This window comes from Podarcis vaucheri, assembly GCF_965113315.1.
Source record: "Podarcis vaucheri genome assembly, chromosome: 11".
NCBI classification, from domain to species: domain Eukaryota; kingdom Metazoa; phylum Chordata; class Lepidosauria; order Squamata; family Lacertidae; genus Podarcis; species Podarcis vaucheri.
The window spans coordinates 29,571,466-29,589,141 of record NC_138749.1 but is presented as its reverse complement, the minus strand read 5'-3'; the positions used below and the strand labels follow the sequence as shown (position 1 = coordinate 29,589,141).

The 17,676-nt window shown below is 40.6% G+C and overlaps 1 protein-coding gene and 1 long non-coding RNA gene across 4 annotated transcripts in view; one reads left to right on the top strand and one right to left on the bottom strand.

The window, feature by feature from the left end:
- LOC309514763 overlaps positions 1 to 17,676 on the bottom strand; it is a 234,187-nt gene that overhangs the window by 38,528 nt on the left and 177,983 nt on the right. The gene's annotated exons all lie outside the window — the stretch shown is intronic.
- PDE8B (phosphodiesterase 8B) overlaps positions 1 to 17,676 on the top strand; it is a 43,958-nt gene that overhangs the window by 3,773 nt on the left and 22,509 nt on the right. For 2 of the 3 annotated variants that reach the window (XM_082191896.1, XM_082191894.1), the window contains exons 2-5: positions 8,613 to 8,672; positions 11,783 to 11,973; positions 14,079 to 14,138; positions 15,120 to 15,177. In XM_082191896.1, coding sequence (XP_082048022.1) covers positions 8,646 to 8,672; positions 11,783 to 11,973; positions 14,079 to 14,138; positions 15,120 to 15,177 — 336 coding nt within the window. In that variant the 5' untranslated portion in view covers positions 8,613 to 8,645. The remainder of the gene's footprint in view (positions 1 to 8,612; positions 8,673 to 11,782; positions 11,974 to 14,078; positions 14,139 to 15,119; positions 15,178 to 17,676) is intronic. The other variant, XM_082191895.1, reaches the window with a different exon arrangement.

Below are 17,676 nucleotides of genomic sequence, written 5' to 3'. Positions count from 1 at the left end.
ACACACTTGGGTCTCTATATGTATTTGGAGACATGGCGTTTCCCCTACTGTGTAGGTAAATCAGTGCAAAGGGCTGTCCAGTACTCCGGTCGCACAGAGCATGCTGGCAGGAAACCTTTGTAGTTGGGGATGCAACTGGCCAGTGACTTAATCTGGATCACATTTTGTAAATATGAAAACAGATAGATATAAATATAAACACATGAAAAACTCATGCTGTCAACTTGCAACCAGTTTGGCCTTGGCTGGACATTGTAATCTGCATTTGTTGCTACCACTTTCTGCAAACTATTGAGGGAAGGATTTTGTAAATTGCTTAAAGGTAAAGGGACCCCTGACAATTAAGTCCAGTCGCAAATGACTCTGGGGTTGCGGCGCTCATCTCGTTTTAAAGGCCGAAGGAGCCGACGTTTGTCCACAGTTTTTCCGGGTCATGTGGCCAGCATGACTAAGCCGCTTCTGCTAAAACCAAAGCAGTGCATGGAAATGCCGTTTACCTTCCCGCCAGAGCGGTACCTGTTTATCTACTTGCACTTTGATGTGCTTTTGAACTACTAGGTTGGCAGGAGCTGGGACCAAACAACGGGAGCTCACCCTGTCACGGGGATTTGAACCAAAGCGGCACAGTGGTCTAACCCACAGCATCACCCTTGTCTTAGCACCACATTTAAAAGGAGTGGTAAAGAACAGGAAGAGTCTTCAGTGACACCATTCTCCTCTTACCTCCAATTCATGTAGAGAGAAAATGTGCCACTCTGCCAGGAATTTCACTGGGTGGTTTATCCTTCGGTGGGATAGGCAGGCTTACAGCTGCAATGCCATCTGGCTCTCATGCTGCAAGTAAATCATAACTACCTGGACAAATAGTCCCATTCGGGTACAATCTTGTAAATCACAGTGGTGTGTCAGCAACCTTAGCAGCATATATACATTATGGTGATTTGTTTTTCCTGTTCAGCTAAAGTTTAATTACAGCCCCATCTTTTATAGTCAGGGCAGATTAAAGCAGGTATGTTGAATGGGTTTTGAACTCAGAAGTGAAAGTAAGTTCTTAATTATGCCAATTTGCTTTGCAGATAGCTTAGAAGGCTTTGTGTAGGATTTCTATAAATAGGGGTGCTAGTTAAATGATGAGGTGCTGGCAGCAGTTATCATCATTATGAACCAGTTATATAACTCTGTTATAACTTTTTTAGTATTCTTGAGAAGTAGAAAGATGTGTTCACCTCTCTCTTCTTTTATAATAATGTCTGAAAATTCACCATGCAGTATTATAACATAGGAAGAGCTAGAAGGAATCAATAACAACACCTATTTGCCATGCTGTGTTACAACAGGGGCAGCACAGAACTGAGAGATTTCTGAATTAAGAAGGCTACCTTAAATGCTTCATAATGCTGGTTTATATTCCAGATTTTGGAAATCTAAAAATATATCAAGTCTAGCTTTTCTTAATGATGATGAGGACCAGAAACCTATTTTCAAGAGACAGCTGAAAATAATTAATAAATTCTTTAGCAACTTGAAGCTGTTGGCTCAGTACACTGCAGAATGCAAGGTCATGTTGTGTGTAAGGCAACATTTTAGGGCACAGAAACCCAGTGCAAGGGTGAGTGTTGAAAAATGTGAAGTTTGGTACATTATTAACAGGTTGTACTTCAAATAGTTATTTTAGTTCTGAACATTGTTTAGCTAATGAGTGCATTTGTACTGCAGAAATAGTTATCAATATCTCATTCCTTAAATATCAGTCCATTTTGTAGTTTCCTGACACAATGCATACAATACAAAAAAATTTTTATAGGAAATAGTAGCATATATAAATACTACCAGTTACTGCATCAGTCCAATGAAAGTACTATAGGATTTCCATATGCATGAAAACAAATTGCGTTGTAAGGGTACAAACTAGCCAGTAAGCACTATGAAAGTTTTATTATTATTATTAGGAAATATTTCTTGGCTTCCTGAAAACTGGCTCTGTGTGGCACATCCAATTATAAAAGGTCTTTAAAAACAAATAGCACATGGTCTGTGCTGCAGTGAGCTTTGATAAAGCAATTAAAAATTAACAGGAATAGAAAAGACAAATATTCTTTCAGTAGGAATTCTACCCAGGCAAGGATTTCATCAAAGAGAAGGTATAAAATGAATCAAGAAACAGAATTATACAACTGTAGAGTTGGAAGGGATTCCTGAGCATCATCTAGTCCAACACTTGAGAAATGTGTTTTTCTCTTCCTGCTGGCTAATTGTATTCCACCCTTGCTTGTTCATGCAACACATAGGTAGTGGGTGCTGCTCATGATTGGCTGAACTCTTCAGATGTTCGAATGGAGCTGGGGTGAAAGCAGTGGGCTCATGGTACCACTGGCATTGGCTTGAGTCTTCTGCTGTCACAGTGAGATAAGCAATGCAGAGTAGCAAAATATCTTAGAATTTTAAGACTAAGGACTTGTCCACAATACTTTTTGTCCTATGCCTAGAAAGCATGGGTCCAGGCGGCTTTCTGCTTGACCCACGCTTTCTAGGCATGGGTCCGAGTGGTTTTGCCTTTGCCCCAACACTTTCCTGCAGAAAACCCCTCTAGTGCCAAGTCGGAACAAATGTCAATCTGTGGGAAAGCTGATTGCCATTTGTTCTGATCCAGCACTAAAGACTGGGCTTCCCCAGGAGAAAGTGGCAGGGCAAATGGAGGTGTGGATAATCCCTAAGATTAATGTGTGACTTTTGTTAAATTAACCATATAAAATAGTATCTATAGGCTGATGGCTTTAGAAAGATACACTGATAATGCAAATTGATCAGGTGAACTTGGGCCAGCTGTACTCTCTTAGTCTCATCTATTTTCAGAGTAGTTGTAAATTTAAAGTAAAGCAACCCACAGTGTGGCTAGGGTGTTGGACTTTGACTTGAGAAATCACAGATCAATTTCCAATTCAACTATGAAGCCTACTGGAAAACATTGGAGGCAGTCATAGACTCCTAACCTGTGTCACCCTACCAGCTCAGAGAGTTGTTATGAAGATAAAGATGTATAATTTGCCCTATAATATAAACTGGTAGATGATACCATATGCCTTGGGGTTTGATTGATTTTTTAAAAAATACAAATATAGCTCAAAGCAATTATTGGAAAGAATGCAATGCAAAAAGAAAAAGGAACTTATGAACACATTTGGTGGGGTTGTTCCTAAATTAAATTTTAAGATTAAGATGATGAGCATGATAAGGACAAATGTGAAATTTGCTTTTTTGGTTTCCCCCCTTCATTTTATTTAGATTCATTCTCAGTTATGGACAGTGATCAGATTTGGGCTCTTATGCATTTAGATTTGATGAGTAATTATTAATGGATTAAATCTCTCTCTGTGGAGAAAGTAGTTTCTAAAAATATATGTAATGGCCTCTTGTTTCAGCCAAGGTAGTAGTCAGATTCTGTTGAGAATTTTTGCCCGTTCCTAAGCTAGAAAAATAAATCTCAGTCACATGAGCACTTTTTCACTGTGAGATGTCGAGACACTATTATGATAATGCACTTCTAGTAAGTTTTACCTCCTGTTTAATAATTAGCCCTTAATGCAAGGCTCTGTGCTCTTTCTTCTGTCATTTCATGCCAGATGTAGAAAAGGAGCACATCAATTCCATTAAAGCTGTCTTACAGATATTAGCTTGCTATTTTAGGGTTTTGCCTTAAATTGCAAGCAATTTAGTGTCAATGTTCCTTGCCTGCTCTAAATTCCTTTTCATTTTAGACAGGATTTTAAAATGTGGGTGGGTGGGTTGATGCATCCTTGAGCAGAGGGGAGGATGAGCACACCATGGAATAAAAAGAAAGAAAAATTGGAGAATAAAATATTCATAAAATAGTGAGGGATAGGTACAGGGGCTTGCTTCTCTCTTGCACTTTTTAAAGAAGCAGAACTGGCTTAGTAAAATCTCCAAGGCCTGGTTTGATGTTAGTTATGTGTAGAAGCTTATTTTATTTCACAAAATTTATGTTCTACTTGATTGTAATAAAACCTATAAGTTGTTGGCATCTGTCTGTCTCGTGACACAATGAAGGAGTGTGTCTTTGGGGGAGAGTTACAGTTGCAGAGTTACAGTGTCTGTAGAGTGTTGCAGAGTTACAGTGTCTGCTGTGTCTGTAGAGACGGATACAGGAAGAGACATGTTTTGTTGCAGCTGGGGCAGATGAGGGCGTCCGGTTGTGCTGCTGCAGATGCACCATTTATTTTCTCTGTGCTCCTCCCCTTGGTCATTCCCTCCTGGTCACTGATGTGGATACATGATCTGGCTGTTTGTCTCCAGGCACTGTGGTCGTCTGCAGGGGGTCCCCAGATGGTGGGGTTGATGTTTCCAGCCTTCGTGTCTTGTCATATCTTTGTAATGCTGAGTTGGTCTGCCATTGGCCTGGTGCCTGAAGGCAGTTCCCCGTACAGCACATCCTTGGGGATCCTGCCATTTCTCCATTTTGTGGACATGACGAAGCCAGCACAGACATCCCTGAGACAGGGAGTGCAAACATGCTGGGAATGTGGGATTGGGAAAACACATCTTTGTTTGAGACTCCATCCTGCCATGTGATGCAAACCTCTAAATGTTTTACCAAAACAACAACAACAACCCACCATTACATTTATTAAGAAAAGGCAGCTAAAACAGGTATTTAAAAACATTCGAAAGATAATTGAAAGCAGCACTAAGCTAAAGAGTGATTAAAACATGTATATGGTATCTGAAGAAGTGTGCATGCACACAAAAGCTCATACCAATAATAAACTTAGTTGGTCTCTAAGGTGCTACTGGAAGGAATTTTTTTATTTTGTTTCGACTACGGCAGACCAACACTGCTACCTACCTGTAACTAGAACATGTATAACTTTCTACATATCTGGATAGGCTTGCCTAAACAAAAGTGCCAAAAAGAGTACAGCAAAGGTGAATGCCTGATGTCTATAGGCAAGGAGTTCCAAAGTGTGGATACTGCCGCACGAAAATATCAATTTCTTACAGGTGCAGTGAATATCATGTGGTACCTGTAATAGTGCCAGTTCTGCAGTTCAAAGTGGTTCACTGGGGACATATGAGGTCAGGCAATCCTGCAAGTAACAATTTGTCCATGTAGGCTAGTATTTCCTACTCTGACTGGCAGTGACTGTCAAGACTCCTGGTCATTTTAAGTGGAGATAAGGATTAGATTAGAAGTTGCCCTAATCGTTTTGTTGCTTCTCACGCCAGTGTGAGCTGCCAGGCGGTAAGAAGTAACACAGTCATCTGAGCCTCCTTCACACATTGCTGAAGCAACATGGGAGCCAGTCCACTGAGCTGTCCTGGGACTTGCCACACAGCTGTGGCTACAAATGAAACAGAGCTGAGTCACAGCAAAAGGTGGAGAGGAGCATAAGGAACTGAAAGGTGCAGAGGAACGTCTGAAGGCTAATGCCAGAAGGAAAGCCCGTTCCAGGCACACATGGACTAGGCTCTTCCAGCCAGTAAGTCAGCAGGGATGATGCTCCAGCACTGATTAGAGCTCATCTGGACATTTAAGTGCTGTCGAAGAAGAAGAAGAAGAAGAAGAAGAAGAAGAAGAAGAGGAGTTTGGATTTGATATCCTGCTTTATCACTACCCGAAGGAGTCTCAAAGCGGCAAACACTCTCCTTTCCCTTCCTCCCCCACAACAAACACCCAATGAGGTGAGTAGGGCTGAGAGACTTCAAAGAAGTGTGACTGGCCCAAGGTCTCCCAGCAGCTGCATGTGGAGGAGCGGAGACGTGAACCCGGTTCACCAGATTACGAGTCTATCGCTCTTAACCACTACACCACACTGGCTCTCAGAGGAAGGAACACTAATGCAAAGGGAAATGACATCAGATGGGGAAATGTAGGGAACCCAGCCCCTCCACTCCACAGAGCAAAACACTCTTAACCACACAGCCACAAGAGCAGGCAGCAGGAAGGCCCCTGGTGTGATCTTCCAGGGCCAAACCCAGATACGGCCTCCTTCCTTCCTCTTGCCCTATGCATAGGCAGATTCCCAGCCATATATTATGATGGAACTGTGTGTGTGATCACAGCAAGCCAAAGGCTTTAAGTGCTCAAACCACATCTACAGATTTCAAAGAGAAAAGACTGGGAAGAACCAAACAGAGAAGTAAGGGAAGCTTTCAGAATGGCCAACACAATGACTGTAACTCAGTGATAGAGCACATACCGTACTTCGCATGTAAAAAGTCCCAGGCTGAATCTTTGACACCTCCAACTAGTGCTGGGGGAAACCCCTGACGAGCTGCTTCCAGTTAGTGTAGGCATTTCTGAGTTAGAAGGACCATTCATTTGACTTTGCATGAGGCAGCTTTCTGTGTTCCACTCAGGAAGCAGCAGGTAAGTAAAGTCTGCCATTGTGAGAAAAGCTTGGTGCAGTTTATCTCACAGTAATATTAATTTAAAAGGCTGGGCAAAAGTCAACAGAAATTTCGCAGTGTGATAATTTTGTATTATTGCTGTGTGTCGTACAGCCACAGCCCTTTGAAGTACTGTTCGAGTAAACTGTAGCGATTGTAAATACTTTGCTGGGTACTGTGGACCGTATCAGTGAAGTGCACCTAATTCCCATGGAAATTAGCTGTATTTTTATGAGTTTGGGGTGGTAAATTGGGTGCCAGAACTCCTCTAATCCCTGGATCCAGCAAGTGTTAGAATGTAATCAAGGCTTATAATTCTCAGAAAAGCCAGGCTAGCCTCCTGGTGAGGTGATAGCTTGGGTGATGAGCCATTAAAGGGGATTAAGATGCTGGATGCAAGGCAGCACATGGGCAGGCCCCTCTCCCTCAGGAGATAAAGCCAGAGTTTGGAGCAGAGGTAGCAGTGCTGGGACCTAGGAAGGAAAGCAGCAAGCTGGAGAAAGAGAGGGAGAGCAATGTTTGGTTTTTGTTCGATCCAAGGCTGTGGCTATGGGAGAAGCAAGACCCTTTGGGGTGTTAATGCTGTGAACCCCTTCATAGTAGGTTCAGGTTGTGTAAATGAACCATATTTCATAAAGACACCACAGTCTCTGCTGTGCCTCTTTCCCAAAAGGAAACACGAACCCTGGGTAATCGCCTGGAATCTCACAGCGCTCCATGACTGGGGTGGGGTGCAACAGTATTGTGTTTTTTCTGTAACTCACTTTGAGAGCCAGAATGGAGCTAATTAAGGAGGGTATCATTAATATTAGAACAAATAAAGAATGTAACTTGCATCTGGATTCCACTCAGAGAGCAGAGCTAAAGGCAGATTAGGGGTCAGATTATGAGTCAAATATTGAGTATTCATACTAGATTTGCTTGAGAGCTGTTTCGGGAAGGATATATTATGCTAGGACTATGAAGCACTTTACTTCCCCCTTTGGAAACTGAAGTAGTGGGCATCTCTGACTCTGAGCAAAAGCTGGAGAAGATTGACTCTCACAGATACCCACATTCGTAACTTTCACAAAAAAATTTAATATTACCTTCCATTCACTGAAGGTGAATGTAACCATCATTTTCACAACCATCGTTCACTACGTAGGCCATCCTGAACCAAATTGCAGTAGTGGCTCAGGTATGCATACTAAAAATAATAAACTACTGGTATATAGACACAGGTGCAGTCCACCGAAAGCTACAAGATTAAATTCATTTTCCAAAGGAGATCCTATGAAGGTAAGAAATTGCTGTTTGCTTATTTGCCCTATGTCCAGAGCAGAAATCAAAACAGAGAATACAATCAGTATTTGCTGCTGCTGCTTTCAGCCTACCAATTATATGTTGTTGATTACTTCCCCCCCTATTTGTATTGTGTTTTCTTTGCACTGAAATGAATTATCTTTGCATTGAAATGAATAGTGTGGATAATGTACTTAATTACATAATTACATAAAATTCCACCACAGTGGACAGTGAGAGAAATAGTGTGGTTTTTATTGGACACCAACCTGCATCAGAAGAGATACAGTGGTGTATGGGAAGAACATGGGTTGGAACAGAAATACATCCCAGCTTGGAATTAATATACATTATACACAACTCAATCTTATGCATTTTTCTTAGGAAATAAGTCTCACTGATGTCAATTGGACTTACTCCTTACGTACAAGACAATGCTAGTACAAGACAATTAATATTTAAATATTAATTCATTCTAAAAGGCATTTAGGGCCATAATGAAACTACTGTAGATTGGAAATTTAGGCTTTTCAAGAAGACGCAGCTTGCTAGGGCATTAAAAGTTAGTCATTTGTTGGGATCTTATGCCTTTGTAGCCTTGTTCAGACTGACATTGGGGACTGGTTTACAATCCTTTGCTGTGAACTTTGAGCTTGAATTCCTGCTCCACCACTGTAATAAGCATTGGTGTCTGCACATGGATGCTGTGGGATAAATGTGCAGAATCCCAAGGGTCATTCTGTTACCCTGCCACATACATAACCAGGCCATGTGTGAACTAAGCCCTCGTGTAAAACTTGTCAAGTTAATGTTTGTTTTGTATCAATTATATTCCCTTTTTATTTTTGTGTAATATGTTCAGATAAATGCTGTTAACATGGTCTGACACAGGGGCAGAAATCTTAAACACTGTTTTCATTTAGCAGGCTTCAGCAACCGAGACAGAAATTGGGCCCATGAGGCTGACACAAGATCCTATTCAGGTAGGACATTTTTTCATTTTAGTAATAACTATTAAGTTCAGTATTAAGGTTCAACTAACTGCTACAATCCTTCAGCTCAGGAAAATACACAGGTTAAACCATACATTTTCTGTATATGTAAAAAAAGACCTGTACATTTTAAACTTTATTCTTAGGATGACAGCGGAGCTAAGAGATCATTTGAAACCAGTTACAAAGATTCAGTAAATTGTGTGATATTCAAATTCTGAACCAGCTTGCCTTACTTGAGAATTATAAATAAAAAAGTAATATCTGATGGTATCATTTTCTGGGAATATTGAGTGGTATCCAATGAGGTTCTGCTGGTGCAATGATGCCTCTATGCCCTCTCCAAATCTGTTCTGCATGGATTGGATATTATCCCCTGAACAGACTTATGGAGCACGCAAGGAGAGGAGAAGGGAGTTCTGTGGCTCAGATTTTGTGGAACTACTTTAGTGGATACCACCTCCAGCATTAGCATTAAAACAACTGCAAATTTGTACTTTCCATCTTCAGTTCTTAGTCTCCAGCATCATCCCAGAGTCAGGCGCTCTCTCAAAATGTGGAAGTTGTACTTCTGGCTGTCAGGACTAGTAGCCAAAGACTGACCTATCCAGCATCTTTTTCATTATAGGCCATAATATTCTGCAGCAACAAATTTCACTGGGTAATTGCCTGTGGTATAGAAAAGTACTTAAAACCTCTGGCTTTCAATTTTAATGTTGAGTGCTGAAGTTTTGTATTCTGAGAGAAGGAATTAACTTTTTTACTTGCTTGCCATCTCTCAAGCAGAGCTGCCAGATTTCTGTTTTAATTAATCTTCCTGAGAGCCAATCCACATAGTCAGGGCACAGAGTGGGAGAGTCTGCCTGGGACAATTTAGTTTCAGAATGCAGGTGGCAAGTGGCATGTTTGGATATCTCCCTGACCGCTCACTCCCTGTGAGAAGGTAGCATGGAAGGGGTGGGGGATAAGAAGGCTAGAGCAGGTTTTGGCCCTGAAGCCTGAGCATTTGCTACCAAGACATTGAATCGCAATGTTTTCTAGAGGAATTTCTTCGTTCCACAGATTCAAGAGCTATTTACTAGGTGTGACTGGTCTGTACAGAAAGAACCAGTTATAGCAAAGTTTTAAAAAGATAGAACTTTTCTGCCTACTTAAGTTTCACGTGCCATGCTGGCTTGTCTTAGAACTTTTTGAAGTACATTAATAGTCTACAGCCACAAGCACTCAGCTTTCTTAACAGATTAGTCATACACTGACGTTTGTGGTGGTGCAACAGTCGTATTAATCATCATCTCACTTATTGTTAGGAAGTCAGCACTTCAGATAGCTTTAGATAACACAAAATCAAGGTCACTTTGCCAACCTGCAGATTAAATGCATTGACTTTCATATGGTGACACCATGGCAAAGCACAGTCGTCAGAAACCAGCTAAAGAGAACAAAACTTTCTTTCCTTAACCTATACACAGGATGTCCCAAGGATACTAACAGGACAATCTATTCATATGAAATAAACTGAACTTTGAAACTCTGTACATTTTATGCTAAAAGAGTTCTAGATGGTTCTAGACTTTGAACAGTTCTTGTCAATTTTTTTTATAAACAATGAATCTTTTCTTTCTTGTATTATATTTATGCTAAAGCAAACATGCTGCATGACCCACTAGATCTGCCACTGTTGGAGCATCAGTGCCAGCATTGGCACTGGTTTCAGGCACAGATCTTGTGGATTTCAAGTGAGATCTTACGCAATTTTGGTGAGATGTTGTCTAAAATTAGTGCCAATGGTGGAGGGGGGTAGCCGCAGGAACACCACATCAGGGGCTCCCACTACCTGAGATGACGGTCTAACCCCACCTAATGGCTGTCCCGGCCCTGGCGATTGCTGTGATTTAATAATTTGTGTATATTTCAAAACAGAGCAGCTCAATTTCCTATGTTTCTGGCTATATAAATTTGAAAACGACTAGTAAATGTCACAAAGATGACAACATATTTCCTTCTTAAAGCACTCTCGTGAAAAATCATGAATTATTTACAGTGTTGCTTTCTCACTCAGCACATCAGAAAGCAGTTCTCATCTTGTCACTGCCTTGGGATTGGCAGATCTACCACAGAGACGCTACAGAAATGTACAGACATTTGAGCGCACATAATTCTTTAAAGATGCATGAGTGACAACCCTTGGAAGCAGAAAATCCACAAAAGTATCTATAATATGGCCATTTGGGCACTGTATGTACAGTTCTGAATGGGAGATGTGGTGGCATGATATGGAGTATTACCTCCTAGAATGATGAGGACATTATTAAAAGTAGAATGGGAGAGGTTAGGGTGAAGCCCAGGTCTTCTCCGCCATAAACTTTATTAGCCCCTGACTCATTCCCTTTGTCTCTTGAGTAGTGTTTGTCAATTCTGAATTGAATGAAACTGTAGCCACCATGGATGAATATATTGCCCAACCAATTTCTGAGTTGAACATTGAAGGTGTTAAATACTTCTAGTAAAGAAAGCCATTCCATATGATCAAAGGTCTTGGCTGCATTCCAGAATAGTAACTCTGTGGGAAACTTCAAAATGTTTGCATGGTCTCTATAAGATGAGCAGCAGTCTTAGCATCACTAAGCATGCTTCTCAGTTTGCTTAAAAATTATTTCCCCATTATATTAAGGCTTTTTGCTAATATTGAAGGCAGGATTTTATAATCAGAGTTCAGTATTAATACAAGACAACATGATATGTTTCCATACCTAGTTTTGAATTACTTAGACTTTCTTGCACTTTCATTACTAATAGACTGGTTGGTCAGGTATGTGAGTCTCTTTCCAAATTTAGGAAATAGCGCTTCTGATTTTAGTTACTATTCTCATCATTTAAGCATGTTTTACATTGGCTTTTATGGCAAGCACATCCATAAATTTCATCATTCAAAAGTGTGTTTTTAAATGCTGCCAACTTTTGGAAAGTGAGCGGGAACAGTGTTGAAGTAATTTTAAAAACAAATAGTGTAATTTTAACCGCAAACATTATTAGGTTTAAATCCACAGTATAGGAAGGTGTTTCAAGTGTGACGACAGTAGCTTGCCTTCTATATTTTATAGGTGTTGCTGATCTTTGCGAAAGAAGACAAACAGAGTGATGGATTTTGGTGGGCTTGTGACAGAGCTGGATATAGATGTAACATAGCTCGGACGCCCGAGTCAGCACTTGAATGCTTTCTTGATAAACACCATGAAATAATTGTCATAGATCATAGAAACTCCAGATACTTTGACGCAGAAGCCATCTGTAGGTAATTAATTGCCCTTTTTTCATATGAAACTTGGAGTGTGAGTTAACTGTTCCACAATAGTACTATGGTCACTTTATTTAGTGTTGCCGTACATGCAGAATTTCCTGGACATAGCCGGGATTTGGCCGTCAGAAACAGTGTCCAGGTGGAAATCTCTGAAGTGTCAGCAAAAATCCAGATGTATGGAAAACCCATGTTGGCAGTGTCGTTTTTTATGATTTTCCTTAAAAATAGTTTTTTGAGATTTTGCACACACACAAAAAAAGCTCAAACTTTGGGCAATGCTAAAAGAAACACTCAACAACTTTTTTGTCTGGATTTTCACCTTTTGAAATATGGGAACTCTACTTTATTTCTAAGGCAAATCAGTGCCTAGACCGTGCCACTTCAGACTGCATAGTAGGAGAGATCACAGAGCATGGTTAAAACTATTTGCTACCACAAGATGTGGTGATAGCCACCAATTTGGACTGTTTCTGGAGGAGAAGACTGCCAATGGTTAGCTGAGACAGCAATGTGTTTCCTCCGGAATCAAAGGCAATATGTGTCTGAATAGCAGTTACTGAAGATCACACGTGTGCTATGGAGGACTTAGCCAGATTTTGGGCTTATATAAGGATTTGGTTAGGGACGCGGGTGGCGCTGTGGGTTAAACCACAGAGCCTAGGACTTGCCGATCAGAAGGTCGGCAGTTCGAATCCCCGCAACAGGGTGAGCTCCCATTGATCGGTCCCTGCTCCTGCCAACCTAGCAGTTCGAAAGCACGCCAAAGTGCAAGTAGATAAATAGGTACCACTCCAGCGGGAAGGTAAACGGCGTTTCCGTGGCCACATGACCTGGAAGCTGTACACCGGCTCCCTTGGCCATAAAGCGAGATGAACGCTGCAACCCCAGAGTCGGTCACGACTGGACCTAATGGTCAGGGGTCCCTTTACCTTTACCTAAGGATTTGGTTGACAACTATGCATGCCAGACTAGAAAGGCCTTGAAAATGCACTATAAAGGACTTGATAAGCACATATATGCTTTTGTTGTTATGATTATTCTATGATTCCATAGAAGAGCTGAACTCCTGCTTTATAGAAAGTTGAATATCAACGAGAATAGGAACATAGGAAGCTGCCTGATATTGAACAGATTGTTGGTCCATCTAGCTCTGTGTTGTCTGCACTGACTAGCAGCATCTCACTAAGGTTCCAGTAGACAATATATACCATATATAGAGGATTTTTTTGTATGGAGGAGCATTCAGTTAGGTGAGCCCCTACCTGCAGTCTGATGTGACATACATTGAGGTTTACCACCTCAACATCAAACTTTACTAGACCCTCAACACCAGCAATAAAAGGCATAAATGTGAGGTTGAATACTGCAAGATAGTTCTCTGCACATCAAGCCAAAAATAGTATTTTGTTTTCACTTCTGAAAATAAAAAGGTTGTAGGCAACTAAACTCAGAGCTGACTTAGTAACATTGTGCTTGAGCTAATTTAGGGTTGTGTGGGTGTTGCAGAGCCCTGGTTGCGTGGTGGAAGAATCAAATGACCTCCTCTAAAAGTCCATCAATAGAATCATAGAACTTTAGAGTTGGAAGAGACCCTGAGGATCATCTAGTCCAGCCCCCTGCAATTCAGTAATATGTAGCTGTCCCATATGGGAATTGAACCTGCAACCTTGGTGTTAACAACACCATGCTCTAAACAACTAAGCTATTTTACCCAGGTCTGAGAAATATGTAAAGATCGGGTATGTGTTGAAAGATGAATGAAACTGATAGTTTCTTTCTTTATTTCAGCTTCTAAAAGTTGCAGATTACACACACAAACACACAAACCCGGAGAAACACACATGTAGCCACAGCTTTTTAAATTATTTCCTCTGAAGATGTTCTTGCTGCTGAAGAAACAAAACACTGTTTTGCTTATAAAATAGCTTATCTCTTCAGTAATATTAACTGCTTCAGAGGAAACAAATTTAACTTTTTTGTGTGCAATTTGCCTGCATAAGTAAGAATCCATTCATAGGTTGAAATATGGTGTTTGGTATATTAATTTTTGTTGTTAAAGATGGTTTCAATGATTATGACATTGACTTTCCTAATTTCAGGTCAATCCGTGCTACAAAGCCTGCTGAACACACTGTAATATTAGCTGTTGTTCCACAAATGTAAGTATTTTTTGGCAAGAATGTTTTCCAAATGACGCTCTTTTAATGGGTAAGGTTAACTAATGAACAAAATATCTTAGCAGTGGTTGGACTTCACATCCATAAATATGCTAGTGATAAGTGTTTTAATTGACTCTTTACTCAGAGAAGGACAATACAAGTCTCTCATTAAAATCTTAGATCAAACTATTTATTCAGACAGAAATGTCTATTCACTTCAGAATGTGGTTTGGCACATTATTGAAAATTCATACATTTCCCCAAACTCCTGCACTTAGGATATGGTACTGTTGCCATTGAAAAAGGACTCCCCCCGCTGCCACTGCCACTGCCACCACAACCACCACCACAAAATTTATACACTGCTTGATTGTATAAAAACCTCAAAGGGGGTTACAAAAAAAATAATAAAATTATAAATAATACATACAGAAAGTCATCAGCTGCCTCCATGGGAATTCCTATCACAAATCTGCAAGAGCAGAATATGGTGTTTTGAGGTTCCTTCAGGATTTAATACTTGCAGGATTTTTGTTCTCAGGCCAAAATGCAATTAAAGCACAATGTGACCAATAGCACACCAAAGCTATTTGCCTTGTGGGGGTATGATGATGGGTTTAGCTACTTAGCCAACATACATTGTGCAGTCTAGATTTCTGACTCGTACCAAGCTCATGTTGGCATAACATAACAAATAAGGAAAGGCAATATCTGCAAAACTGATATTAAGAGGAAAACTGAATGTGCTAGAGTAAATATATATTTTGTGCTTTATGACTTCTATATGTACGAATAATATTATTGCACTAATTCCCAAAGGGGCAGCTATGGTAATCTGTGTTGCAGCAAAAACAACAGGCACTTTAAAGATTAACAAATTAATTGTGGCATAAGCTTACACATACATAAATACACTTACTTGAGGGAATTATCAGAATTTTTCAGATCTCTTAGCTGACAACATTTTCTACAATTCTGTAGGTCTGGTAACCAAGAAGAAACGTCTGTCCTACCCCTTCTCCACGCAGGTTTTAACAGGGTATGTAGAAATTATTTTCACTTTCTTTAAGTGATAACTAATTTTTCAGTCTCCAGTTATTTTCTCTCAGTGATTTGATGTCAGACACCTGTTCATCAGCCACCCTGAGTGATGGTGCATACGCATCAGAATGATGAGGTATAAATTCTCATAAAAATTGAAAATACAGGGTCTCTAAGGGTATCTTAGTAAGCACCTGTAACTGCCTGGTCCTCTGTGGTCAGCCCTGAGCAGAAGAGGACTGGAAAGCTGCCTGCTGCTTTCTTTGCCTTTAAGATCCTTATGTAAACACAAAATGAGTCTGAGAGTAAGGTCAGACTCCACAAGCAACAACCTGAACTTCTTCCCAATAAAGACCTGGTTACACTGGAGAACTGCATTTTTAGATGGATTTTTTTTTTTTAACAAAGAGGGACCAACTGTTTGGTGTGTGTTGTGTGTGTTTCTTTTTTTATCCCCCCTTTTTCTTATTTATTTATTTATTTATTTATTTACATTACATATTCAAATTATATAGATAAGACACATAACTTCAATATTCAAATACTGTAAATAAAACACATCATGTATTCTTTGCCTTTAACATTGCAGTTGTATATCCACATTTAATCAACTATTGTTACACCGTTCCCTTTCCCCATGTACCCTTGTGACTCTCCACCCCCACCCCTGGGCATGGCTTCTTTAATTCTATTTACTAATAGTACTATTGTGTTTATACTTACTATCTAACTTATTCAAAATTCCATCTTCAACATCATAATTCTTGTCTTTGTGAGCGTAGTCGAAGCATAGAGTTGTGTGTGTTTCTTTGGTGCAGCCGCAACGAAAGGTTGAAAAGTTCTACTTTTAAACTAATCAGACTTCTGTGTTATTTCTGAATTCAGGTTAGTTTAAGCTATTGTCATTTCAGAGAAGCCAGGATCAGAAATGACTTATGGTGCTGATTTGTTCAGAGTCAGCAGTGTGGGGGGCATCCCCTTTTCTGTTTGTTTGTTTGTTTGTTTGTTTGTTTGTTTGCCACCTCCTTTTTTCTTCCTCCCCAGTTTGACATCCACATGAAATTAAGCCCAAGGGTCACATAAAATTAGACTTGACTCCTGCTTTTAAGCTAACCAGGGTTATCCAAGTTCACACATAATGAGGACCCTGGTTAGTTTATTAAACAATAAACTGGTTAGTTTATTGAACTACAACTCCCATCATCCCTGACCACTGGTCATGCTGGTTAGGAATGAAGGGAGTTGTAGTCCAACAACATCTGGGGACCCAAGGTTGAGAAAGGCTGGTTAAAAGCAGATGTAGATACTTCCTATGTCCTCATGACCACGTCAAAGGAGCGGTGTGTGTGTGTGTGAAGACCTGATTATGATGCAGGTTCTTGCATGTGATGCTAAACCCAAAGTTCAGCATTTGTTTCTGAATTATTTCAATGGATAGCAGCTTAATGCTCTGATGATGCAATTTAGCACTGAGTCACAAAAATGGCATGCTCATTTGCAGGCTGACTTGATCTGCGTTATAGCTGGCCACCTCACGAATCTGGTGACATTAGCATGCATCCAGATGGAAAATGATCAGACATCACCAACCCACATTTGTAAGCTGTGTCATGGTGCTGTAAATGCAGCTTGGTTTTAAGCTGGGCTCATTCTGAACCCTCCACTGGTCCACCAGCTCCCTTATGGACAGATCAGTTTGGTCTTGTGAATCAGCACGAATGACCCAGTCTAATAATCTCTCGGTGCGAATTCTATTGTCTTTCTTATCTTTCTCTCTCTCTCTCATGTATTTGCTGCAATAATTACAACCAACTTGTTCAGACAGGATCCCATTGAATATCTCCATGCCATCTTTAGGTTGTGTATTATAGCTCATTCTGGTTGCCCTTGTTCTCAAGTGACAGAAAAAGGATTAACATACCAAAGATTAGGCTTTAAAATAATCCCGAGTGGGTGGACAGACACTTTCTATGCTTCACTGGTTGCCTTCTGGGCTGCCGTTTGTTCACAGGAAAAGCAGCCAGAGGCTGAGCCTCTGATTCAAAGCACAGTCACCTGGAAGCAACTTCATTAGTATTGATGAGGCCAAGGCAGCAATCCTAACTCCCAGTGGGGGAGCAGTGGGGTTGAAAGGAGTAGCAGAGCCACCACCACATCCAAAGCTACACAACTTACACCAGTGAACAATTTTTTGTTGAGCCAGCTTCAAGCTGGCACAGCAAAGAGGCCAGCTCTCATCCCTCTCTGGCAACTATAATGGTTTAGGATCCAGTAGATCCAGTTCCAGGCCTTACAGCAGGTACTACTAATGCAAACTTCACTGACAGTACCCTGTCCACAGTCCACACCAGGAGCAGTGAACTCTGCATCTTCACCAGCAGAGTTGGGTAGAAGGAAATCTGTGCTATATCCTAACTCCCTCCAGCAGCATGGATCAAGGGTTAGGATTGCTGTAGCCATTTCAGAGGTTTAGGGTTTGTGTGTACAATAATAATAA